Consider the following 27,382-nt stretch of genomic DNA (forward strand, 5'->3'; position numbering starts at 1 on the left):
TAAATGAGATAGAGCTCGCGTTTATTAAAACAGAATTATACATAATAAAGGAAAAGACATTTTAAGCTTTGAGAGAGAAACAGCAAACTAAGATGAATTGCAATATTGATTTTGTCAGGATAAATGGTTTCTGTAATATTAATATAAAGAAACCTTTATTACACTGACTCTCCTGGTATAGCCCGAGCTCTCCCACAATCTGTTTAAAATCTTCATTTTTCATCCTTATGGGAAAACCTCACTTGCTAAATGGATTTCATAAAGAGTAATCTGTCAAGATTTATATAGATAAACAATTTGTGATGTTTATTGACCAGTTCATTATGGTAAACAAAACAGAAGGGAAGCATCGCTAATCTCCACGCGCAGGCAGCTTATGGTAGTTCGGATCGGGCCTCGGTCTTCACTGGACACAATGGGAAAGAAGTTAATTGGCCTCTGTCTCTTAAATCACAAATCTCGTCTATTTCACTTTCCAGGGAGCCTCTTCTCGTGGAACAAACAATGAGAGAGAGAGTCATGCTCCTTCTTGCTTTTGCAGAAACATCACTATTAATGAAGGGAGCGTGTTTCAATAATGCATCGCACCGTCAGGGACCCCACCATCTGAGGAAGAGCTGCTTTCGGAGGCCCAGAGTCACGTGCCGGGATGTAGATCCCTTTACCGGCATTGCTCTCTGGACGCCTCCTTCTGTCTGGGGTCTCTGCTCACGGGTACCATACCAGGTTGGTAACACAAAAAAATTATGGAAGGTCAATTATATTCCAGGGCTGGAGTAACAGTGGAGACATAAAAATGGGTAAGACACAGAGTTGGCCCTGTTCTTTTTTTTTTAATTAATATTTTTATTGATTGTGCCATTACAGTTGTTCTATTCCCCCTTCATTCCCCTCCACCCTACCCCCCCCCCGTCCCCACCATTACCCCCCCTTTGGTTTATGACCATGTGTCTCAAGTTCTTTAGATTCTATATTTCCCATGCTATTCTTGCCCCCTCCATCTATTTTCTACCTACTGTCTATGCTACTTATTTTCTGTACCTTCTCCCCCCTTCTCTTTCTCCCACTCCCCTGTTGCTAACCCTCCTTGAGATCTTCCTTTCTACATTTCCACTCCTGATCTAGCTGTCCTTTTAGTTTTCTTTTGTTTTAGGTATGGTCGTTAATAACTGTGAGTTTGTTGTCCTTTCACTGTTCATGTTTTTTTAACTTCTTTTTCTTAGATAAGTCCCTTTAACATTTCATATAATAAGGGCTTGGTGATGATGAACTCCTTGAGGAGCTCAGAGTCTAGTGAGATATAAATTTTTAAAAAATAGAGTATTTTTAAAGATATTTATTTATTTGTTTATTTATTTATTTATTTTTAGGGAGAGAGGGAGGGAGAAGGAGAGGGAGAGAAGCATCAGTGTGTGGTTGTCTCTCACGTGCCTCCTACTGGGGACCTGGTCTGCAACCCAGGCATGTGCCCTGACTGGGAATCAAACTGATGACCCTTTGGTACACAGGCCTGCACTCAATCCATTGAGCCACACCAGCCTGGGCAAAAAGCATATTAATAAAGATGTACATAGGCTCTTTAAGGGCACAGAAAAGGGGCTGCTCTCTAGTGTGGGGGCAAGGGAGAGGACAGGGAATGGAGGATGAAGAAGGAATCTTGGAGGTGTTTGTGCTGCTTATGAAATTAGAAACAAACCAGGCAAATCGGAGAGGGAGAAAAATAGAAAATACACAAAAGGAGAGGGTGTCAAATTAGAAGCAATTCAAGAGCTTAGGATACAGATTCAGAACAGGGGGTAGGTAGTGACAGATCGAGCTGGAAAGGTAAGGAGAGAGAAGATATTGCTAAATGAGGGACATTTGCAACGGAAGTATGGAGCGATGGGGAGGAAGGGGTTAGATCTAAGAAATAGTTAGTAAAAGCTCCAGGGTGAGATGGGCAAACAGAAAAGAGAAGCAAACAAGGGCCTGGAGTTACTCCAGTTTTCTAATTTGCTGACAGAGGGATGATGGAGATACCATGCAATAGAATAAGGAAAGAAGGAAGAGACCTCAATCACTGAGAGGATCTAGAGAAGAATTACTAACAATTACTAATGAATAGAATGGAATGAGGCTTCAAGGCAAACTGGAGAAATTGGACAAAGACTTTTCTTCCATCCCTAGCACAGAGACTAGTACACCATAAGGGTTCAATAAAATTTGTTGAATAAATGACAAGTTAGCTGTTTGGAGCCCTTTTTGATTGGCATAGTTGTTCCCCCAACTAATATCTCCTCCAAGGAAGGGGCCACTTTTCTTCCAGGGTTGGCCCTCCTCTGTAAGAGGGCCACTTTCAGTGGCCCAGCCAATCTAGACCCCAATTCCACGCTATTTGAGGAAAATTACAATTCAGTGTGTGCCAGCTGGTAAGAGACGAGTAGTGATACAGCTGGCCCGTGGAGGCTTAAAAAAAGGACAGAATACAACTAATTAATAGAGAGAGAGGCCCTTAGGGGGAAAGCTTCAGGAGGTTGTGATATGTGAGTGTTCCGGAGACACCGGGGCAGTTCTAGGGGTGTGGGGAAAGGAATCCCAGTGACGGGTCAACTTCAGGACACAGCCCGGACTGCACTGTCACCTGTGGGTGACAACTACCGATAGGGACAAGGGGGATGTGGCCCATTTTTGTCTTATTGTTTTTGTTTCAGACAAATACAATATACTTTTTTTTTTGCTTTATTGATTTTTCAGTGGACAGACTTTTATTTTTTTTAACTGCATTGTTTCTGATACTGATTAAGTCATGTTCGCTATATGTGTCAGCCGTAAATGAAGTGATTTTTGCACTTGGATCAGCTTTTTCAAATGTATGTCCCCTTTTCTCGTGAGAGGTAACTTTTGAAGAATGCACCACAGGGGTGGGAACAAGTGATGGTTTTCCAGCTTGTTATCCTTGTGTTTGGGGCCTGTTTGTTGTTATTGCTGTAGTTTAGGGGCAGAGCCTGCTTTACTTTACTTATTTTGCCCTTGAGAGTATAAAAAAAAGTTTTAAAAATACAGGAAACAAGAAAACATGGAGAAGGGGAAGGAATATGAGTGTTCTTCATGGTGGAGTTAAATAAGACACCTCTAGAAGTACAAATAGAAAAAACAGACAAGAAAGTTAATCTATTTTCCAAATCAGTGAAGAGATACTGTGGCACTGTATCTTCTCCTTGCTTAACAATAAAATTCTTATAATGTACTGTAGAAGTTTGAAAATTAAGGAAATACATTTATACTTGTAAGCATCTACCACGGTGCCTGATTCAAGGTGCATTTCATTGATGTTAGCTCATTTTCTTTCACTTTGACAAAAGTTCGTTATCAGGACACCAACGGTTATTTTCCTGTACTGATGTCTGTACACATTTAGACAATAAATGGCTTTCTGTCTTCAGGACACAAATATTCCTTATACTAGATGGACTCCCACAGACTTTAGCCATCACTGTGCACATTTTCAGAACACAAATTGTTAGTGTATATTCACAATTGCAACCAGAAGTCAACAAAGAGACTTCAGGATCATTTAGGAAAGGAATGGAAAACATAAAAAGAATAAAGCCCATTTTTATCTCTTCTCAATGATGAGCAAAAATATAGATTCAAGCCATTCTCACGGTCACATTTTGGAATCTTTCCCCTTGTGACTTTCTGGGCTAGAGAATTTCTTCTCTGATGATCACTCATATTCAAGTGGAAGGAGACAGGGGGATCCGTCAGTGTGGGGGCAGGGTGAGCTCAAGACACAACCATTCCGTAGGACCAATTTAACAAGAGACAAGTCTTTCTGTTTTTGAGGGTCCCTCCCTGTGGTCATGAGAAGCTTTATTCTTTCAGAGAAGCCACTTTATACAGGCTCTCTCCAGTGGCCACCTGTGTTGAGTACCAGGGCCAGTCCTGTCCACTCGGAGAACATCCTGAGCCCTGTGGGGCAGACTTGAATAGATATTTTAACATCTATTCAAGTCTACCCCTTTTATCAAGATTATAACAGCATGAGATGGCATGAAACTTTTATGTTTGCAAGAGTTGAGAAAAGTAATGCAAAAAAATTGTTTTTGCTTTATTAACTGAAACCTACATAATTTTATCAACCAATGTCACCCCAATAAGTTTTTAAAAACCATATTATAATTTGAAAATAAAAAGAATTTTAAAAAGGAATGGGAGGCATGAGGGATATGTACATTTAAAACTCAGAGAGACCACTAGCATTAGATCTACAGGTTATGGCAGAGATCTGAATGGGTAACGGCATATCTGAGAGTCACTAACATGTATGTGCCAAATGAAATCACAGGTCTAGATATGTACATTGAAGTGGAGGAGCAAAGAGGAGTAATCAGTGAAAGAGACCAAAAAACAAATCATAGGAGTAAGATCTTGGAAGCCAAAGATGAGATAATTTTAAGAAACAAAAATGACAATAAAGCAATTGTCACAGTGAACAAAAAAACATAACCCATTAGAAGCAACCATAAATTAATTTTACTTTCATCTTTCACTGATCCTTAACTACATTGCATGAGGCAGTACCCCCTGCCTGCCACTTAGATATAAGGTAATAAGTTAGTTATATGGCTTTTCTGGTCTTTTATAAGTTATTGAAAGTGCTAAAGTTATTTTAAATTGCAAAGTAGAGATTCAACAAAAAGAACAAAACTAGAAGCATCACACTTCTTGATTTCAAAATACATTACAAAACTATAGTAATGAAAACAGTGTGGTTCAGAGCAAGGAGCAATGCGTATTTCTCATAACCAGATGAGGACCACAAGGAAGAGAGACAGCATGGCATTGTCTCAGTGCCTGTACAAAGGGTAACCCACACATCTGAAGGGTCATGAGTAGAGAAAATACTGAGATTCCTATGGGCTGCAAAATTATTCAGCAACAAACTGGCAGAGACGCCAGTGACTACACCAAAACTGTAGGTCAGAGATACTGTGGGAGAGCAATCAGTAAAGAAGTCACGGGACTTCTGCCAAGATGGAGATGTAGGTGGAGGAACCACCTTGCCTCTGTGCACAACCAAATCTAAGAACAACTATTTTTAACAGCAGTCACAACCAAGCCACACGGAAAATCGACAATATGGAGTCCAAAGGACAACTAGATACTCAGCTGGACCGGTATGAGGAGCGAAGCCAGCAGCGGAACAGGTTAGCAAGAAAAAATTCCCGGGTGGTGCACAGTGAGGGCACGAGCAGCCGAAAGCGCTGATCGAGAGTGAGCTGGCTACCGGAGCGCACAGGGAAGAGGCACGGCAGGTCCGTCGGTCGTGCATCTGCGTGCGGAGAAACCAGTGAGAAGGGAAGTCTGCTCGGGGCAGCAGTTTCGCACAATTCTGATCGAATAAACAGGCCTGGGGCAAGTGGTGTGACTGGACGGACTGGGCTAGCGGAGAGGACCGCCATTGCTCCCTCTCTGACCACGCCCCCACACACAGCATCACAAACCAGCGACCTGGGTCTCCCCGTCCTGGTAAACAACTAAGGCTTCGCTCCGCTCACTTAACAACACGAATAGACCAAAAATGGCTCTAGGACAACTCAGAGCCCCAGAACTGATAGATCTAAGCGATAAAGAAATAGCCAGTCTTTCAGATGCACAGTTCAAAACACTGGTTATCAGGATCCTTACAGAACTAGTTGATTTTAGTCACAAATTAGAGAAACATATGGAAGCTAAACTAATTGAATTGAGTGGTAATACAAAGGAAACCAATAGTAACGGAAAGAAAATTGGGACTCAAATCAAGGGAGTGGACCAGAAGGAAGAAAAAAGTGATCAATCAGAAAAGAATGAAGAAATAAGAATTCAGAAAAATGAGGAGAAGCTTAGAAACCTCCAGGACATCTTTAAACGTTCCAACATCCGAATTATAGGGGTACCAGAAGGAGGAAAGGCACAGCCACCAGTGGAAAACTTATTTGAACAAATAATAAAGGAAAATTTCCCCAATTTGGCAAAGGAAATAGACTTCCAAGAAATCCAGGAAGCTCAGAGAGTCCCAAAGAAGTTGGACCCAAGAAGGAACACACCAAGGCACATCATAATTACATTAGCCAAGATTAAAATGAAGGAGAGAATCCTAGAAGCAGCAAGAGCTAAGGGGACAGTCACCTACAAAGGAGTTCCCATCAGACTGTCAGCTGATTTCTCAAAAGACACCTTACAGGCAAGAAGGGGCTGGAAAGAGGTATTCCAAGTCATGAAAACCAAAGATCTACAACCAAGATTGCTCTACCCAGCAAAGTTTTCATTTAGAATGGAAGGGCAGATAAAGTGCTTCTCAGATAAGACCAAATTCAAGGAGTTCATCATCACCAAGCCCTTATTATACAAAATGTTAAAGGGACTTACCTAAGAAAAAGAAGATAAAAAAGATGAACAGTGAAAGGACAGCAAACTCACAGTTATTAAGAACCACACCTAAAACAAAAGCAAACATAGAGGACAGCTAGATCAGGAGCAGAACCATAGAAATGAAGATCTCATGGAGGGTTAGCAACAGGGGAGTGGGAGGAGGGGAAGGGGGGAGAAGGTACAGAAAATAAGTAGCATAGACAGTAGATAGAAAATAGATAGGGGGAGGGTAAGAATAGCAGGGGAAATACAGAATCTAAAGAATTTGAGACACGTGTTCATGAACTAAAGAAGGAAATGGTGGGGGAGGGGTATGCAGGGTGGAGGGGAATGGAGGGGGGGAATAGAGCAAATGTAATGGCATAATCAATAAAAAAAGTTAAAAAAAAAAAAGAAGTCACGGAAGCACCAGCCCCAGTGAAAAGTCAACTTTGAACATGTGCAAGACCAGAGAGAGCAGCCTGCTTTGGGTGTTGCTGGTCCAGTGAATCCCTACCCCTCTTGCAGCCTGTGCACAAAAGAAAAAGAGCACAGTGATGCTCTCAGACTAACCAACCCTTATGCCAAAGGTAACAGAAGTCGAGTGGCATGCATTAAGATATGCAATAAAACAAATTATTTTACTAAATATTTTAAATATCATGGTGAAATTTTTAACATCACACTGAATGTTAGTAGAAGGCCAAATTAACTGGTTTGACTTCTTCCTGAATAATTTAACTGCTTGCCCTGTCTACACTCTGATCGAGGTGTTAATGAAGAGTGTGTGGCTGAAGGCAGGCAGCAGGGGACAGCGTGCTGAAAGAGCCCGATCATCCCAACTCCTTGAGTAATTAGTAATTATCGTTATAAACACATACACACAGAGAAACACATTTGTACTGAGAAACACATTTGTATGGTTTATAAGGAACAAAATACCCCTGGCTTGGAGACAAGAACACAGAAGAATTAATGGATCTAGTCCCAACCCTAGACAAATTGATAATCTAACCTGGAAAAAAATGAAAAACAAAACTCATGCAATCGGCATTCTAGCTCATCTTCAGAAACACTGCGAGGGCCCTGGTCAGTTTGGCTCAGTGGGTTGGGCATCGTCCCTCAAAGAAAAAGGTTGCCGAGTCCATTACCAGTCAGGGCACAAGCCTGGGTTGCAGGTTTGGTCATTGGCTGTGATGTGTATGAGAGTCAATCAATAAATGTTTCTCTCTCATATTGATGTTTCTCTCCCTCTCTTTTTCCCTCCTTTACCCTCTCTCTAAACATAAATAAAATCTTAAAAAAAACACAGCAATGAACACAGATGCATGAGGGTAAATGCCCATAGATATAGAGGAAATGAGAAGCAGAACATTAAAGAAGGCAACTTTCAAAAGTGGTTCATTTCATTTCAGATGTACTTCATACACTAGGGGAAAAATTGTATCACTGCGTGCAAAGATGTGTTTCTCATCTGCCGGTCTTTAAGCATAAATTAGAAAGGCAAGGGTAACATAAATGGATGCAGGGAATCAACAAATAAGCTATAAGTTTGGGGGCCATAAAAATAAAAATGTAGATGTACATATATTAGCTATCTTCGCCCTTATAGTGTGTGTGTGTGTGTGTGTGTGTGTGTATGCGTGTGTGTGTGTGTGTTTTATTCTACGGATATCTCTTTACCTGTCTTTCTCCACAGCCAAAGTTTAAATTCGTTGAGGGAAAAGGATTTTATCAGGTTAAATATTCCCAGGCCCAAATAGATACTGAGGTACATCTATCAATGTTTACGTTGGGACTCTAGAAAAGCCACAAAGATTACCATTACATTTAATAAAAGTAGACATCAGAGTCAAAATATATCAGCCAATTAAGGAGGACAAAGTCACTGCATTTTACAAAAGATACTGCCAAAAAAGTCACCATTGGTAAAAAAAAAAAAGAAAAAGAAAAAGAAATTTAAAGTGATTGCACATATAATTAAATAAAAGTGTGTGATGATTAACTCTTATAAACGTTTACCTTCCAGTCTGAGGATCGAATCCAAAGTACAGGTCCCGGCAGCGGTCACAGCGGGGCCCAGTGGTGGAAGCATCTTGGCAAACGCACTGGCCCGTCCGGCTGTCACAGATGTGGCCGACTGCGCCAGCTGTGTGGCAGGCACAGGGCAGGCAGCCGGTGGCATTGCCTGGGGAGACATACAGACCTGGAATAAAACAACAAAAAGACTGAATACATACTTCCCGTCCAGTCTTCTCTTTAAAAGGTGGTCTTTGGATCACATCAAAACACAGAACACACTGTAGAGGCACTGAACTAATTCCCACAACAAATCTGCTTCTGGCTGTTCTTACCCAGGGTGTCAGGTATCACTGTCAGAAGGCTGAGTCGGTAATTTGCATTGTACCTAGTGTCTCCCGGGCACCGGAACTTCAGTGCCTTTAAAACATGCTTCATGATCTCGGCACGAAAACCTGGTCTTCCTCTAACCATCTCCGTGCTAACACCAGGCGGCAGCACTTCTTCAGATGGCCAGTCCAGAGCCCGACACATCTTTGCCAGGGTAGCCAGCTAAAACACAGGATGCCCAGTTAAATCTGAATTTCTTATTGGCGGCGATCTGTTTAGTAAAAGTATGCCCCATCCATTATTGGCTTCTATTTACAAATAACTGAAATTCAAATTTAAATGAGCATCCTGTATTTTGCTAAAACTGGCAACCCTTGAGACCTTTACTTCCCCCACTCTTCATAGGTCATTACCAAGTCACAGGTACTGCCTTCTAAGAAATTGAATCTACTTTCCACGCTGCCTGCCACCTTAGTTAAAGGCACCACCAAATTTACACTATACACCAGAGGCTATAGTAAGGGCTTTATATTCATTATCTCACTTAGTTCTCTCAGCAGTGCTAATAATTCAGGTATTATTATTATGTCTGTGATACCAGTTAGAAAACTGGAGGTTAGAAAGGTTAACAAACTTTCGTAAAATGATCAAGTTAACAAATAGCAGATTCCAGACTGGAACTCAGACACTGAACCAGAGGCTGTCTAATCCTGTGCTGTCCTTCCTGCCCCCTCCATCTGTCCTCCACAGAGCACGCCATCAATCTTTTTCAGAGCCCAATTTCAACATCTCATTCCTCCATCTAAAATTATTTGATGACTTCCTATTTGTTTAGGGGGAAAAACTGAAGCCCCTCCCACAGCCTTAATCCTCCACGCAGGTCCCACCTCTCTCTCCAACTCCAGTGCACCGCTCACCGCCAACTCAGTCTGCTCCATACTTCTTTCCCTACTTTTCATTGCATCTCAGAGCAAGTGCTTCTTTCCTTTCAAGTCTCATGAAAATTATGATCCTCATTCCCACCACACCGTAACCTCCGTGAAGGCAGGAACCCAGCTCTGTTGAGTTCATCACTATCTCCCCGGCATCTAGCCCAATGCTCGTCACAAAACTACCAAATTATTAAATAAGCACTGAGTCCCACAAGTACCGGATGAATCCCCACAGAATTTAGATTTGGCATTAACCCATTTTTATTATAGCAAAAAGAAAGAAAGAAAAATGAGATTAACAGTATTTTCAAGTTTCTTCCAATTTCTTAGACTGAGAAGGTGGAAGTCAACAGTTACAAAATTAAAAAGGATTTGGACAGGAGCAGGCAAATGAGAGGGAAACCACCCCTGGTGTTTTCACATACACATGTGTACACACATGTGCATGTACACATACATGCACAAGCACACAGGCATGATGTGAAGAAATTTTCATGGAAAAATAGAGAGAGGGGTTGGAGAGGGATCATCACAAATGAAGCTCTGGCAGGTGACACCGAACCGGACCATTGTTGTTCTGCATTTCAGGATATAAATTGTCAGTGATACTGAGAGACAGAACGAGCACTAAGTAAATCCGTGTTCTTCAGGGGGAGCAGGAGGTCATGGCGACACTGTGAAGCTCAATTGAGGCTTTCGTCGAAAACGAGCTATTTTTTCACAGCCCTGCATGTTCTCTCTTGGAAAGCTTCAGGAGTAGCAAAACAGAAAACAGTGTGTTCAATAAGTATTAAAGAAAAAAGGAAGTTCAAAATCTGTGCCATTCAGTTGAAGGAACTAATGCTGTCATATTTATCGTGATTTACAAATTAGATTACGTCCTTTGCCTTTTTTGCATCCACCAACAGCAATTTGCCTTCCAGGTGTTTCCAAAAATAGTGTGCGGCCATGCCAATTAATGTATATGCTCACACCTGATTCAGCATGTGCTCCAAGCCACAAATTTAGAAGACTTTATTTTGGATTCAAGATCACCACAGCTGTGATTCTGTATGTTTTTCTTCTTGTGAAGATACCTAGGCCTTTAAATCCATGATAGCATCGTGAATGGACTAACAGCTCTCCAATGTGGATAAATTACACATTAGCACAGATACTTAGGAGCAGAATTAATTTAGACTCACTGCAATAGCTTTGAGCCACGGAGGATTCTAGAACAATTAAGGATGGTTTTTACAAGAAATGATTTACTAGATAAATCTGTAAGAACAAGGAGGGTACATTTTAGCGCAGAAGACTGGGTTACCCCAGTTTAGGAGAATCAAGAATGCCATAGAAAAAGACAGATTAGCAGGGAAGAACAAAAAGGGTATTAAAACACCTAGGAAGGCTACAACCCAGAGGTAAACTTCAAGGAAAAGATTACACTGGGGTTTGTCTTGGGGTTCATTTCCCTCCGCCCCTCAGGAGCATGATAATAAAGGTTAATCTCACCAGTATTTTAGTTGTCCTATTTTTAAGCAGTTCTAATTAGGATGACTCAGGTACCTTCCTGTTCAATGATTACTTCTTGCCTTACCTGAATGTGCCTAATTCTAGACCATTACCTTTCCTTTTATGACTTCCAACTATAGAAAACACTTCCCTTCCCTCCTCCTTCAGCTTCAGCTCCTGGGTGCAGCTTCAAAATAACTGACCTCAATTTCGTTCCTTTAGCTCAACAAGGCTCCCTTCTCCTTTCATGAGCTCCGCTGCATGTTCCCCAGCTTTGTGTCTGCGTCATTTGCATGGATCTTTTTTGAGATTTCTTTCCGTGAGTGATTTTGCGCCACACACTTAAATAAGGCATAGTGATCAGAACAATACCGTTCCCTTACCTGATGCAGTGCCAAGAGTTCACACATCTGTGGCACAAATCAGCCCACTCACGTGTGTTATTGTCCCCAGTTTTATTGGCCGCTAACCCCTGGTCCGGAGCAAGATAAGTCTCATGTGGAAAACAATGGGTTTCGCAGCTAAAGCAAAAAGTCTCCCCCTATCATAAAACAGTGTTGCTTCATCTTGGAGAGGGTTTATAGAATCCTTAGAGTTCAAAGTTATTAGCAAGGCAGTTGGTATTATCTCCTGTAGCGGCTATTTGCACAACACAGTACCTGTCTTGGGCATAAAAGAAGAGCCCATTTCCTAGCAATGTCCCTCCCGAGGACTATGAACAACTAGGTTTTACCAAGGTCTTGAAATGGGAGAAAGAAAACAAGTTTAACCTCTAGGCCTTATTCAGAAAAGGAGGGCAGAGCCGAGGCTAAGCACTAATTATAAGCCATTTAGAAGAAACGACTCTCAGCTAAGCCAGGGGAATGGACATAATACCAAGAGAAGAGCCTGGAGAGGAATTTGTGACTCACCCATAGGGGGCAACCTAACAGTATCTTAGCAATGGTTTCTACCAATCAGTGTCTTCAGAATAAAGTACAGTAGGTGATGCTAATCTTCGAATAAACGCAGTAATAATTTTCCTTCATTTGGTCATCTTACATAAAAAGAATGCTACCGTTATTATTCATAGATTTAATCAAACATCAATAAACGCATAAATGTAAGTTCCTATCATTCACTTCAAGATACAATTTCTCTTATTTAAAAGATTTTTCTGAATTCGTTTTCTACTAGCTTAAATACACATTTTAAATTCTCTGCTCTGTTTTCTTCTTCCTGGACTGATAGACTTTCCTTGCATAACTTACCTACTCCTGTTCAATTGTAAAACTTGGCTTAGAAATGACTTTCTCATCAAAGTCCTCCATATCCCCTAAACTTCAAGCATTAAACAATCTCTTTCCTCTGCTAGATCTTTATATTGTACATTTCCAATATTACACTTACCACATAGGTATACTTACTTGCAAGTCGGTTTTCCCTACTAAACCATAAAACATTAATGTGTGTGTGTGTGTTCATTTATCACAGACCAACATACTCCCTGGTATACAATAATTTAATCAGTAGATATTTATCAAAAAATGAATATATGAATTAAATGGATGGAAGGCTGAATTAAATCGATGCACAGGTAGATGGATGGATGGGTATCTGTTACCCCTTAAAATATGAGATAATCTTGTTAACCTGAAAAGGGAAATGGTAAACATACATCTGTGAGTTCTGACAGTGAGGGTGGCCTGACCAAGGAGGGAGAGCATATGAGCCAGGAACAATAACTTTAAAATGTGACCCTCACATAGCAACAGATAGAACAGAGCTGCAGAACAAAATGCCACCCCCAAACTAAAGTGTCCTGTTCTGAGGACACAGGCTATAATCCCATGATCATATAAAGGAAACATTTGCATGGACTTCTCTGTTGTATTAAACAAATTAATTAAATATACATACATTTTGAAAAAAAACTAGTTCTCCTACTTCTGTGAATATCCATGAAAGGCCTCCATAAGTGTATTCTTTAAGATTCAAATATAATAGCAACTTTAAATAATAATGCTCCAATCACAGCTTGAAGGTGATAGGCTGAAATGCACATAGAAAACACATAGATGTACATAGACGTGTTTCCATAACCCACAAAGACACTTTCAAATGCTTTCATCCCATTGTTCTTAACCTCAGTCGTTATCAACAGTATGTTGCTCTACAGACTCTCTCCTGCACCTTTGCAACTATCTCAAATGTTTCTCCAACTGAGGCCAAAAAGAGCATCCTATTTCCAGACCTCTCGGCTCAGCAATTTAGTACTTGATCACCGCAGCCTATCCCAGGAGTCTGTTATGTTTCATTTTATAACTAGTATTTGATTCTGCACCACAAATGAGATAGCCCAGGACCTGAAGCAATAAGCCAGAAAGCGGGCTGAGGTTAGTTTGAGGGTGGAGGAAGGTTCCAAATACTTATAAGTTTGCCTATTTTCACTCGCCCTCAAATATTCATTGAGGGAAAATTTACGACACATAGGGAGTTATTTAGGGAAAAAAATGTTTCACTCTTTCTGAGTGCAGATTCTGGATTTGCAAGTGGATCTCGATTTGTAAACGGCTCTTCTATTTCATTAGAACTCATTTTCTATACTACACAATGGGAATAAAACTGGCTCTTCAATCACAGAAATATCGTGCATATTAAATGGGGCTTTCAGATAAAGCCCTCTTCTAGGGTCTGACAAACAATAGATACTCCGTGAACATTATCAATGATCATCACTGCAATTTCTATTAGGCAGCTTTCTATGAAGGTGGGATTTTTCCTAAATTAAAGTTTAAATAATGACTTGCCAATGATTTGTTTTTTCTAGATGTGCCTGAGAATCTGGTCCACACTGCCCATGATCAATTCCATCCTCCTGGTCTATCAAGGAGGAGGCTCTTAATATTGTAAAAAATCATGTTAACCTAGAAAGATGTTTTACCAAACAGTAGGATATGTGGCTTGACTGAATCTCGACTCTGGTGCAGCATTTGTGAATGAAGTATCAGCCGCCTAGTTCCAATTCCATTGGCCAGGTCTGGCCTGCAATTCTGGTGCCTGAGTTCATTACTTAACAAATACAATATGCCTCTTAAGGAAACCAAAGGCGTCGTCTTACTTTTTAATAGTCTGTAGGAATCGTAAAACAAAACCAGAAGTAAATACCAGAGGGAAGCATGAGGAATTGTCCTTTTAGCACAAAACATGTCATATGAAGCTGTTTGCATTATAAGTTAGCCTTTATTTTATTCCAAAGCCGCAGAGGCCTCAATAAACCCTCACTGCCCCTGGTTCTCAAGGACAAGGGTGGGTCATGGGCTCGAGGAGCCATGACACCTTCCCCGGCTTTTTCAGCCTGGCCTCTAAGTGCCTGCTTCTGAACAGGACGAGGTCACCCAGCACTGGGACACACACACACACACACACACACACACACACTGTGGACACATATTTAGTGCTATATTTATTACTGCGGGTATGTGTACATTCATATATGTACACACGCTCCAAATAATTTTAAATTAAAGCATTTTAAAAATACTTAATGGAGGTTAAGCAGCATTTTTAACCTCTGTTCAAGTTATTGAATGGCATATTAAAACCACTGCGGCTCTAATGTACCTTCTAATGCGTGCTGCTGCTTTAACAAATTGCCTATAAATTTTAGTTGAATTAAGCCTATTCCTTGTACATCCAAGTAAGGTTAGGTTAATAATACATGAGGCTTCATTATATGCACCTTCCTTAATAATGTTTTTGAACAAAGTGGGGCAAGAATTTCTGTGCAGCTGTCTAGTTCGGGCCAGTAATATTACAATCGCAGATGAAAGAGGCAGGCAGGGGTCTTCAGACTCGCTAGCGCACTGATCCCTGCCCTGATGCTCACACACAGCGCCCTGGGCCCCCCAGCCCACAGTAACCTGAGACTGGTCTTCGTCCTGCGTTCAAAGAAGTGAAATAAATGCTTCAGATAAGGTGCCTAATGCAGGACCAGTTACCTGAAGCATCTGCTTCTGATACAGAGAGTTCAGGATAAGGTTGTTCTATTTTCTTTCAATATGAATTTAACAGTAAGAGACAAATTCAACAAAGTTTCTGCAGCCAGAAGAATGCAGGCTCAAAAACAAAACAGAGAGAGAGAGAGCTCCACACACACACTCTGGCCTTTCCATATGTTACATAGCTGTGTACAGAATCTCGTTTGGTCCCAAAAAAATGCAGGAGGTGCTTAAGCTGCATTTTTCTTTCCTCCCTTGCAGGGCAGAACAAGGTCCACATTGTCCCCCTGTCAGAGTAATGAAAGGAGTGCCCACAGACTGCACAGTGCCCACGTCTAGGAGAATGCCACTGAGGTGCCTTTAAATAAAATTGTTCCCTCCATTCAGAAAATACACATGAAGCACCTGCCGTGGAGACGCTGCCCTGCGTGCCTGCGACACAGCTCTGAACAACCTGAGAAACGACCCCTGGACTCGCAGGCTGAAGGGAAGTCCAGGGTCTGAAAACTCCTGGAAAGGAGGGCGGAGCATTCCTGGGCGTTACATGTCACCTGGGCTTTCTACCTACACTGACGGGAAGCCAATGAACAAAAGTGTCACCTTGGCCGCCTGTTGAGAAGCGGGTTAAGAAGGACAAAGGGTTGAGGGAGCTTTTTGAACAGCCCAAGAGAAAGACTATAATGGCAGGAACCAAGATAGACAAGGGAGGGTGTCGAGAAATAGCCAAATTTGGATATATTTGAAGGTAAAATCAACAAGATTGATTTAGATAGAAGAGACAAAGATTGTGGGAAAAAACAGAGGCCATTATCACAGGATAATGGCCAGGATTTGGCCCCCAAAGATTACAACCCAGGAAATAACAGGCTAACATTTTCAGTTATGCATAATTGATTGAATGATTTTTTCCCTTCTGATATGTGCAAAAATGAAATCAAAGAACAGGAAAGAAAACAGAAACACCTGCAGGTGGAGGCCAACAATAAGCTGATTTATTAAGGCTGCAAAACTATGGAAAGAAGTGTTTGGAATTACAGGTTCCCAGGGTGTCTAAGGGCAAGTGTAGGTAAACCAGAAGGTCTTGCATTTTGAGATGAGTTTTCTATTTAGAAGTTAAACCAGGGAGGGGTTGAGCTCTACAAGAGCAGGGGAAAAGTGCAAAGTAATTGCAGAGTTATATGAAAGGTGGTCTGTGATGGTTATTTCACCCGTCAGGTGGGCCGGGCTTGGTGCTCAGTTGTTTGGTCAGACACTGGTCTAGACGTTGCCGGGAAGGTGTTTGATAGATTTTCCCAGAATATAAGAACACTGGTCTACAGATAAAAGGGCCCAACGAATTTGCAGAAAAAAATATTTAACCAAAAAAAAAAATCACATCATCATGAAATTTTCTGAAATGATATATAAGGAAATGGTAGAAGCTTTTAGAATGTAAAGAAGAAAAACACAAATGAGTTTGATTGGCATCACTAGAAGATAATGGTGAAATAATAATTTCTGAGTGCACACGATGCTATAAAGTGCTAAAATTTCAAATAGCTATACAGGTAAAGGAACAATAATTTCAGACACTCAAAATTCTGAAAAGATAAAGCACTTCCCTCTTTGTACTCTCCTTGTTCACAAGTCAGTGGAGTGTGTGCTCTACCAAATACACAAATAAACCCAAGAAAAAGAAAATATTTGGGGACAGAGCCAAGGACACAGCAGACACGTGAGGACAGCCTGGGCATGACTATGAAAGGGGGTCCAGGACACAGCTGTGGAGCAGAACAAGACCTCCATCAGCTCAGATCAAGGGTTCAAGTCCTTCTGCAGACTGACATAGTTGGAGGGAGGAGGGGCGGAGATGAGCTGATGGATTCCTCAGATATGAGGATTTCTGTTGCAAATTTGTGATTCCTAGAAATATTGAAGCAATCCCTAGAAAACTAGGCAAGGGCAATTTTTTTCAAGAAAGGAAATATAATCAAAGCATATTAAATGGCATATCTGTGAAATAGACTTATGTAGTCATAATAAAATAATCTGAGAATATTGATTTAACCAAATAAAGGGATTACTGAGGACAGGTATAAAGAGCTAAATAGTCATCTTCTAAGAAGGAAGATAACAGTTTACATTTTAAAGGTTGAGGCACAAGAATATATGTAGAAATACTCATAAAAGCCATACGATACATGTAGAGGAGGTGGTGGTGGTAGGGGGAGCTCTGCAAGAGTGACGGAGTAGCTATTTTACAGTGTGAGCCTTTAAACTCCTTTCTTAAAAATGATTATTATTTGCCCTGGCTGGTGTAGCTCAGTGGACTGCGTGTGGGTTGTGAATCAAAGGGTTGTCGGTTCAATTCCCAGTCAGGGCGCATGCCTGGGTTGCAGGCCAGGTCCCCAGTGGGGGCCACATGAGAGGCAACCACACACTGATATTTCTCTCCCTCTCTTTTTCCCTCCCTTCCCCTCTCTCTAAAAATAAATAAATAAAATCTTTTAAAAATGATTTTTATTAAATTTATTGGAGTGGCACGGGTTCATAAAATCACATGGGTTTCAAGTGTATGTTCCTATTATATGATACGTGGTCTGTATATTGCCTGTGTACCCACCACCCAAAGTGAGCCTTTAAAATTCTACTTGATTTTTAAAACTATCTCAATGTAAATCTTGATAAAAATACAAATTGAGTTAAAGATGAAAATACTAGAAAATCATACTCAATGTTTTTCTTCCTACTCATGTTCTCTATCTCCTTCTGTCCTCTATCTCTCGGGGATTTACCTGGTACAGCGTTGTGTTTTAAGAGTCATTTCTTCATGGCCGCCTACCTAAGCACGGATGTCATAAAACTGCTCTGCAAAGGTTTGTGGCAAATTGTCCTCTCATTTGGGAAAGATGAAGAATGGGGACCATCATTTTAAACTTGTTAGAGTTTTAATATCTTGAAAACCAGGATTATCTCAGTCACCTGAATTGCCACAACACTAAGATAATTCCCTCTACGTTGCATGCTTTCTGTAAGTGGTTGGTGTCACTGAAGACACTGAGAAATAGCCAGGAGTTTGGGGAGGAAAAGGGAAGCTGGAAGTGCCCTTCTGCAGAGAGGAGGTGGGGGAGGGAGGAAGGGAATGAACAGATGAATGAATTAATGTACAGGGTCCGGCAGAAGTAAGGCCAGCTTGAGTGTGGTTGCTAGGGTGATAACATGAGTGTAGCGATTCCTAGTTTTCATTTGAACACTTCACCTCAAATGTCATATGGTGTGCTTGAGTGTGATATTGTTATGTGACAGAATTGCAGGCTTAGGATTTTGTAATAAGGAAGGGGCGTTATTTGTGCCGGGCAGGGTGTATCCCAGCAGGAGCTTTCTCTTAAGGCACAGCTAGATATCAGGTTTTGTGTGCCATCCAGATCACGCTGCCTCCCCTTTGTTTAAGCTAGTCCAAACGGTTTGCTGACACTTTTATCTCAACAAGCATTAACTACTCATCAATTCCTTCCTGTCTGTTGGATTTACTTGTCACAGTGACCATTGTCAACCGGGAAGTAGGGCTCAAGTCTGCTAAACTAGACCCCTTGTCATGTAAAACAGGACTTCAGCCCCACCCTTGAATCGCTGCTTTGCATTTGTATCAAGGTCTGTGTCAGAGGCTCAGATAACTCAGAGCTGACTCTGGCAGGGAGGACAGTTAGTGCAGCTGTTACACAACCGGTAGGTGCAAATATTGCACCATCCTGATGGATTCATTGTAAAGACAGTGTGTTGTGTGAGTTAAAATCGTGGAGAAAGCCAGCAGGTCCCTCTTTCTTCCAGCTGTGAAACAGATGAAAAGATGGGATCGGGGGTACAAAACTATAGCATATTTTACTAAATTAATGGCATTTAAAAGTAATTCTAGATGTTTTTACATGATGCCAGAACATATAGTTAATTTAGGAAAAAAATATTTGGTCCTTTTTATTCAGAAAATCAGTTCCTCATTGGTGGAATATTAGACATTGCATAATAGTCAAATCAAGTTCCCCCTAATCCGGGAAAATAAAATGTATTCTTGCTGTTCTGAGATTTTTTTTTTTCAGTTGTTAAAAGGGGATTTAGTTCAAGTTGAGAAATTCAATATCAAGTAAGTTTCAATTACGACATGTCATTGGCTGGCATTCATCTAAAGGGTCAAACAAATACATCATCATCTTGAATACATTGAGCAGTTTTATATCTGTGCTGCATAATGATATAAATTCAACACTGTTGCTGGAGATTAAACTTTCTAGAAGCTCAGAAACAAAGGGAATCACCTGGCCTGGGGTAAGGAAAGGGAAGTCACAGAGCTCTGGAAAGGTCACAGGTTTCTTTCTTACCTGGTTGACATTGATTACACCTCCTTCCTTGACGATTAGGCAAACATTGGCACTGGCCGCTGCCTGGGTCACAAACAGTCTCAGGTAATGTCCCCAGGGAGTCGCACTCACACATTGGGCAGCTCAGGAAATCGCCAGTGGTCACATTGTACCTGTGAGGCTCACAGTGATCGCAGTGAAGACCTGTTACTCCTAATTTGCAAGGACACTGTCCTGTGGATTTGTCACACAGCAGAGAGCCATTTACTGTCCCTGTCTTATCACAGTCACAGGGCAGGCAGAGGAAAGAATTATTTTGCTGTAGGCGGAAGTACCCCTCCAAACAGCCATCACACTGTCGGCCTCCGACGTGGGGTTTACAGCGGCACTGCCCCGTGCCCGCGTCACAGACTGTCCCAGGGAGGGACCCGGCGGCGTCGCAGTGGCAGGCCCTGCACCCGGTGATGTCCAAGCCATAAAAGTGTTCTCTGCAGGTGCCACACTGAGGACCTCGAGCTTCTCCTTTGCACGCACACTGCCCCGAAAGAGGATCGCAGACGTGGTTCACGGAGCCGTAGGGGTGACACCGGCAAGGCTCACATCCGTCATCATTAAAACTCCGGAGGAATTTAAATCCAAAATTGCAACGGTCACATCGGAGCCCTGCAGTTGAAAAGAGGTGAAAATGACTCTATCCTACTTTGTAGGCAGCTGAAGCACGAACAATGGTTCCACCGACACTTAACGCAGATACAAAAGTTGAGCCTGTCCTCACAGGTGATGCCATAGAGGGCTAATCACAGTGTCAAAGGTGATGGCGATACGTAATTTGGTGATGATGCAACTTCATTTTTGGAATGTGCTTTATTATCTTTTATTTGCGTATTACTTAATGCAAAGAAAAATGCTTAATGTAAATATGACTCTATTCTCATACTAGACCTCGTCTCTTGAATGAATGTTAAATGTATTACTTTAATACTAATAACTACATTAAAACTATTATTTTTACTTATTTTAACATTAGCAAAGTGTGCCCATTTTTAAAAGAACAGACAAGACTGAGGTACACTTTTCAAAGCCCTATAGAAAAATTGCATATTATCACACTAGTTATTTCCCTAGAGATCAGAATCCTCTGAAACTATATAACAAAATGTTCGGCTGATAACTATTTTGGTGATAACAGGATATATATTTATTCCTAAATATCACATGTTTAAGTAATTAATATAAATAAAACTTATCCACAGCAATTTTTATTCCAATGCTTTTGTATACTCCATATTTTATCACTTTCAATTAATATAAATTGTGCTCTCCTTGGCCCATAAAGCATTCACACTGCTTGTCAAATTGTATGATTCAGAACATGCCACTTTAAACACTAAATAAATTCTGCTGTTTGGATTACTTTTGGCTAAAGGAGCAGCTACATACATTGCACAAACAGAGGAAAAAAAATGTTTTATCACCTCAACTTAAATCTCTGACAACTTAGGTTAGTTTCAAAAAGAGTATATTACAAGGCAAAGGAATAAAAAAGATGTTTTCTTGAAGAGTAAATGTTCAGATGCAAAATACTTCCCTTAGATAGCCTTCACATATTCATGAATTTAAATAACTGTGCAGCTAAATCCATGGAAACATGTGTTTCAAGCTTTAGTAGCGATAAAAAATTAGTACCAAAATAACAATTGAAAACCCACTCAGGAACTCACAGGTGGAAACGCAGCGCCTACCTGGGAAGAAAATGCATAATGTACATGTATGTAGATGAATAAGAATTCAAGAACTCCGATGGAAGGCAAGTTCTTTAACAGTGATGAATGACCCACCTGAGGCATACCATTTGATTTCAATAAGGAAAATAAAAAAGACCACTATCGCTGCAAATTTTAAAAATAACTGTATTGTTAACAAGAATTATGACTCATTTTGAACTATTAAAATTGGTCTACATGGATTCATATCATATCAGGTTTAAAAATATGCGCGGTGCTTATTTGAATATGCCATACATATTTCTGACAGGCAATCTATTCCTAACGATACCAAGAAAGGCCTACAGGGCATCGCATTTGGTGTGAACAAGTGCAGGCGAGTTAGCGCGCTTGGCATTTAATTCACACTCTTCTCCCTTTTTATTCTAGACGAATGACCTACTTTAATAAAATTAGTGGTGCTAATGTATTTTACTGGTGATAGAATCATTAGTAAGATTTAACAGTTTTGTTAACTCTAACAATTTGTTTTCTGAAGCATGTACAACATACACTGGTATTTTCTGGGGCTTTTTTCTTATGAACAAGGTAAAATTGAATAAGGTTACTTGCTAATCTCATTAGAAGAAGAAATATTTATACATGCTGAATTTATCTTTTTATTAAACTCACAGAATGTGCAGAAAACACTTTAGTTTCCTGCAGAAAACCATCTGTATCAACCAGTAAAAAAAAGGTAAAATGGTAGGGAGCTGATAATAAATTCTAAGTAAATAGTCCATGTTGGTCTTTTTTCTTCCTTGAACTCTGGATTCTAACAACAAAAATTTCATTGAGATGGAGAAATAACTATTTCATTGTCTTTAAAGGCCTCACTTTAACTTTTGTTTTCACATTTTTGAGTTTAAAGTGCATCTCACACTCAAGAACAAAGGACAGCATACAGATTGAACTCATGGATCTGAGGGTTCGTGCGGCAGCTCAGAGAACATGCCAAGGATGCTACTCTGCACAAATGGCTCATCCAGCTTTGCTGAAAAGTTGGTTTTTGTATGCTGGAAACAAATAAGGGCAACTCATGCTAACATTTTTGATGTAATCTTTCTCTAAACCAGAGAAATCTTGTGGAATACCATCAACACATGACCATATTCCTTTATATTAAAATAAAATGCTTATCTAGCTGAATAGAATGATGTTTGTATACATAGATCATAAAATCATTTTATGATTTATCTATATCAAAAACAGAGCATTTGTGTTAGTGTTATATCATAGAAATGAACATATTACCCGGAATAAAATGTTCATATGTATGTGTCTCCATGTATGCATTTGTGTGTGTGCATGTGTGCGTGTGTGCATGTGTGTGTGTGAGAGAGAGAGACTGACTGACTGACTGACTGACAGGCATGTTTCCATTATTCCTAGGTTCAGGTCAATGTTAGAAAAAAACGACGGAGGCCTTGAATGACAACAGAAAGGCAAAGGTCTTTTTTAAACTTCCCATACAAACTGAGACAGGTTCAGTTACAATACAAGACTCACTTCATCAGGAAAGTTTCCTCTCGTAATATTCTCATATATCAAAATTTCAAAGTGCATTATGTACACGGTACATTTTGGGCACTTGATAAATTTTGTCCTTATGTGGCCGTGGTTCCCCTCAAAAATGTTGGAGGTAATAAATTGCTATAATCAAATCTAATTTCTGAAAAATACCTGTGGGAGTAACAAACAAAAAAGCACGTCTTGTATAAAAAAATGATAAATAACACTGAAGGTAGCTGTTTATTATAATCAGCTTGGCACTGAATTACAAAATTAAAATTATGTGGCCCTTTATAACTAACCCTGGCAATATACATGATCTGCGGAATTGTGTTGACTTATTTTGCATTTCATAGGAACAGTTCAAAGAAATATAATAGGAAAATATAGAAAGATTTATCACAAAGGACCCTGTAGCCCAGAATATTTTGAAAAAATCCATTTATTTTGGTCTATTAAGAAAACTAGCATGGAAATCATTTGCTTAGAACTCATTAAGTATAAAACATTTTGGAAAAGTGCTAATTTTCTAAAAGAAACATCTATGCAGTAAGCAAATTATATTTTCCTATGACTTATTAGTATGAGAACATGTCAGTTAAAGCAAGTACAGAATAAAGAAACTTCTAAAGGATCGGTTAAACTGAGCTTCCAGCTGCAGTTTGATAGAATTATTAACGTCATCATTTTTAGACAGCTAATTTCTTCCCATTTTTTTTTTCTTTTCTAGTTTGCCTTAAGCCGGGAAATGTGCTTTACTCTTCAGCTGAGAAATCAAATAGAGGATTTCACTCCAGATAGTAATAGAGACATGACTGTAAACTTCGGCTTGACACGTACCAATGACGTTGGCTTTGCACTTGCACTGGCCTGACTTTGGGTGACAGGTAATATCTCCATCCATGGTCCCAGAGGCATTGCAGGTACAGGGGCTGCAGCCATCAGGATCCAGCTCTTGCAGGTTGTAGAATCCACTCAGGCACTCATCACACTGTCTGCCAGTAACGCGTCTCTTACAATCACACTGGCCTCCAATCTAGGCAAGATACAACATTTTGTAGAATGATACATGGGTCTATTTTTAGATGACTCGCTCATTAGGTACAAGACAGGGAGGGAGGGAGGAAAAAAAAACTAAATGTTAAACAGACAATAAGGTAATAAGGTATATTTTTTCCCTCCTGACACAAAAACTTGTAGCGCTTCAGTGGGGTGAATATATAGAACTGAATGAAAATAAACCCCATGGAAGTCCACAGGGTATGGCTAAAAGGGAAACGTGGAATTAAACTGTGAGCACGGTATAAAGAAATCAAACGGTGGTCATGTGGAGGCCAAAAATAGAAAAGAGACAGCAGTTAATTTCGTCTTTACGATGCGAACTCTCGGTTTTGTTCCTCTCGTTTCCTGTCTTGTTCATCCAAACTTGTTTTATGTTATACACACGAGGTGCTTAATTTAAAGATCTTTCTATAATAATAGTATCTCTTCAAGGTTTTAACAATGTCTAAAATAAAGGTCTTTGTTAACAGCAGCCATTTTTGCCCGTGTTAAAACATTTTTTATACAATCCTGCTTTTAGGAATATTTCAGCATATCCATGGTTCCTTTGTAGTGCATCTTAATCGCACTGAGTATATTTACATAGTTTATATTGTGGTAAAAAAAAAGGTGGAAAAGTGTCATGCTTTAGAACACTGTCAGGCAAAAATAGCTAAAAAGGAGTATTTTTCTTCTTCAAGCTGCTATTTGGGAATGAAAATACATGAGATATATAATACTCGTCTACTGTATACATAGATATAATACCATGTTTGTTAAAGAAAGACCATTAAGAGCTGAAACTTCTCATGAGAAACATACATATAAAATGTGAAGCCACTATGAGAAATTTGATGATAACTTAGGGCTTTCTCAAGAGCTGGGGATCCAGACATCCATCGTCTGAGCAAGTCCCTGGCATGTCTCCCCCTGGTTTCCTTACACTTGGATTGAACCCCACTCTGTACACGCAGAGGCAGGAAAGTGCATTGAAAGGACATAGTCAGATTTACCTTTCATCTCAGGGATATTCCAGAAGACCACATGAGGTTGGGATTCAGTTACAGAGATGGGGAGAAGGGCTTGTAAATATTTAAGTAATTTTTACGAATCTATCATTGCCACATTTTTCCTCATCTGAGGAATAGAAATTCCTGGAGTCGTTACTGAAGTATGTAAAATAATTGATATGGAAATGTCTAAAACTCTGACAAATAAAGTTGTCCACACACACCAGATGGGGCTGTAGATATCAATGAACCTCTATAGGAAACATACATGTAGGTCCCAGAAGACAGGCAAGGACTGTGACTTGCCTCCTGGTACCTGGTCATGTTCCTCACCCAGTCGCATGGACACCAAATAGGGGCTTGATTCAGTCTGCAAAAGGAAGTGGTGGTATTTAATGGTGGGTGTGTGTTTTGCACATGGGAGAGTGAAAAAGGTAGAGAGAAATAAAAGTGCGTTCTGCGCCCGAACTTTGTCTTCCACACACATTTTTCTCCAGTCCTGTCTAAACATAATTCATGCGTCACCTGGAACTTCCTTGCCTCTTCAACTGTAGATAAGCCTGCTTGTAACCCTAATTCAATTTCTGTTGAAAGGCAAAAGCACTCCTTAAATTTACAAGAATTTTATGCATATGGACATTCTCATGATTGCCCTGACCCTAATTTCTGCTGCTTCCACTTTGGACTCTTTTCTGCCAGCTGAGAGCTCTGCCTTGTGTTGCCCATCGGGGCAAAACTCAGCCAGCGACTCCGTTTCAAGAAAAGGAGCCAGACTTATTTCCATAAACTGGCAGCAAAACACGACAAAGATCAGATGGACCAATAGCTGGGACTCTGACCCCTGCAAACAAATGAATAAAGTCCAGTTTACAAGTGTTCTCCCATCCTGTTGTAGAACAGACCAGGCAATAATGTGTCCTTGGACATTTGGGCAAATTTTTCAACATGAAAAACATAGACCAAAAAAAAGGAAGAAGAAGCCTACAAACCACGTGGTGACGTAAGGTTCACAGTAGCAGGAGCTTTAGTCTGTTCACAACTTGTAAAATGCTCGACTTTTCATATTACAGAAGGAGAAACCAAACCTTAGAAAGATCGAGTTACTTACTGATGACCAGATGGCTAGTAAGTGCCCTAACTCCCAAATCTGCACTCATAACCATGATGTTACATTCACTCTGCTTGTGATAAGTTACAAATCTGACAGCAACGGGACAAGGGCTAGACCCAAGGAAGGTCAGGGCCACGGCATGCCCCTGTGAGATGCTGGGTGCACAGTGGAAGAATCAGCCAAGTTGTCCAGTTACTATTTTGTGAATTCCTCTGAATAGCACTGACACCTGGTAATGGGGGCTCTCCATGGCCTTGTGACCGCATTCAGGACCTCTCCATTTTGGACCATCCTGCCAAAGTCTGCTGTCCCAGGCTATGCAGCAGTGGTGGGCATGACAGTCAACTGTGTGACATCTGAAACAATGAATTTGGCAAGGATACTAGTGTCAAGCAAAGAGAGGCAAGAGGCTTAACTATCCTCTACATTAGGAGATGGAATTCTACCAGGGTGAATTCAAGACATCGAATAACCCACACATGATCACTTTTGTATGTGTGAAAATACCACTTCCGTACTTACAAAAATATGAAGCATGATTTAAAGGTCAATAAATAGGTGATCACAGAGGTTCTCTATGTAATAGATACCACATTTGAAGTAATTTAAAGCAGCATTTGGAAAACAGCAGAAATATATGTCTTCCTAAGCACTTTGGCTGGTGTCGAGACAACCTAACATTCACTAGATTACATTTCACAGAACTCACTAAAACCCAGGGAGGTCATACTGACATCGCCAAGCAAAGTCAGAATTTGAAAAGCAGACTCAAAGTTTAAGAAGAGGCAATCTACCCTGGAAATTAAATTTGATCTAGATGGTTTTGTTTGAACAGAGAAGAAATACAAATGGAGGGGGAAAATCACCCCCAAAATTATTCTAATCAATAAGTACATTCTTGAGAATATTCTTTTCTTTTATACAGGTGACTCTAGACTTTCCTTTCATGGAGATTCTTAAACTGCTATTCTTCCCTGTTGAGAAAGTCATTCAGATTTTTCACTCAAAAAATGTTGAATTGTGTACAACTACACAGTGTGCACCCAGTGAGTTGTGAAAGGTCACATTATGTGAGTGATGGTTCTCAGTGTCCACCATGTCTTCCCTCTGATCTGCCAAGGTCACCCACAATGGTGCACAAAATCATTTCTAATGAATTCTCTCCTCTTTCCAAACACATCGAATAAATTATCAATGTAATCTTCATCTACTCCAATTCTGATGCTGATACTTCTGTGGCATTCTAAAAGTTAGGTGGAGAGAGAAGAACATTCTGGGCCCATAAAATAAGGGTGCACTTTCTGTAAACAAATTAAAATCAGGTAAAAGTCATTCTGCCTTTCATTGTCAGGAAGCACCAGCGATTCTGAACAATGCTCATATTACGCTGCTTCTCCCTGCTAAGAAGGACTTCTCCCCTCGCCTCCTCCCTACATGGGACACCACTGTCTCACTTGTGTATGCTCAGCAATATTCAGTCGTTC

The 27,382-nt window shown here is 40.4% G+C and overlaps 1 protein-coding gene across 1 annotated transcript in view; it reads right to left on the reverse strand.

The window, feature by feature from the left end:
* USH2A (usherin) overlaps window positions 1-27,382 on the reverse strand; it is a 505,359-nt gene that overhangs the window by 388,309 nt on the left and 89,668 nt on the right. The window contains exons 11-13 of the mRNA XM_053667304.1: window positions 23,577-23,772; window positions 19,483-20,124; window positions 8,398-8,581 (exon numbers count right to left, since the gene is read on the reverse strand). Of these exons, the coding sequence (XP_053523279.1) occupies window positions 8,398-8,581; window positions 19,483-20,124; window positions 23,577-23,772 (1,022 nt within the window). The remainder of the gene's footprint in view (window positions 1-8,397; window positions 8,582-19,482; window positions 20,125-23,576; window positions 23,773-27,382) is intronic.

This window comes from Artibeus jamaicensis, unplaced genomic scaffold (assembly GCF_021234435.1).
Source record: "Artibeus jamaicensis isolate MK-2021 breed Jamaican fruit bat unplaced genomic scaffold, CSHL_Jam_final contig_467, whole genome shotgun sequence".
Taxonomy (NCBI): domain Eukaryota; kingdom Metazoa; phylum Chordata; class Mammalia; order Chiroptera; family Phyllostomidae; genus Artibeus; species Artibeus jamaicensis.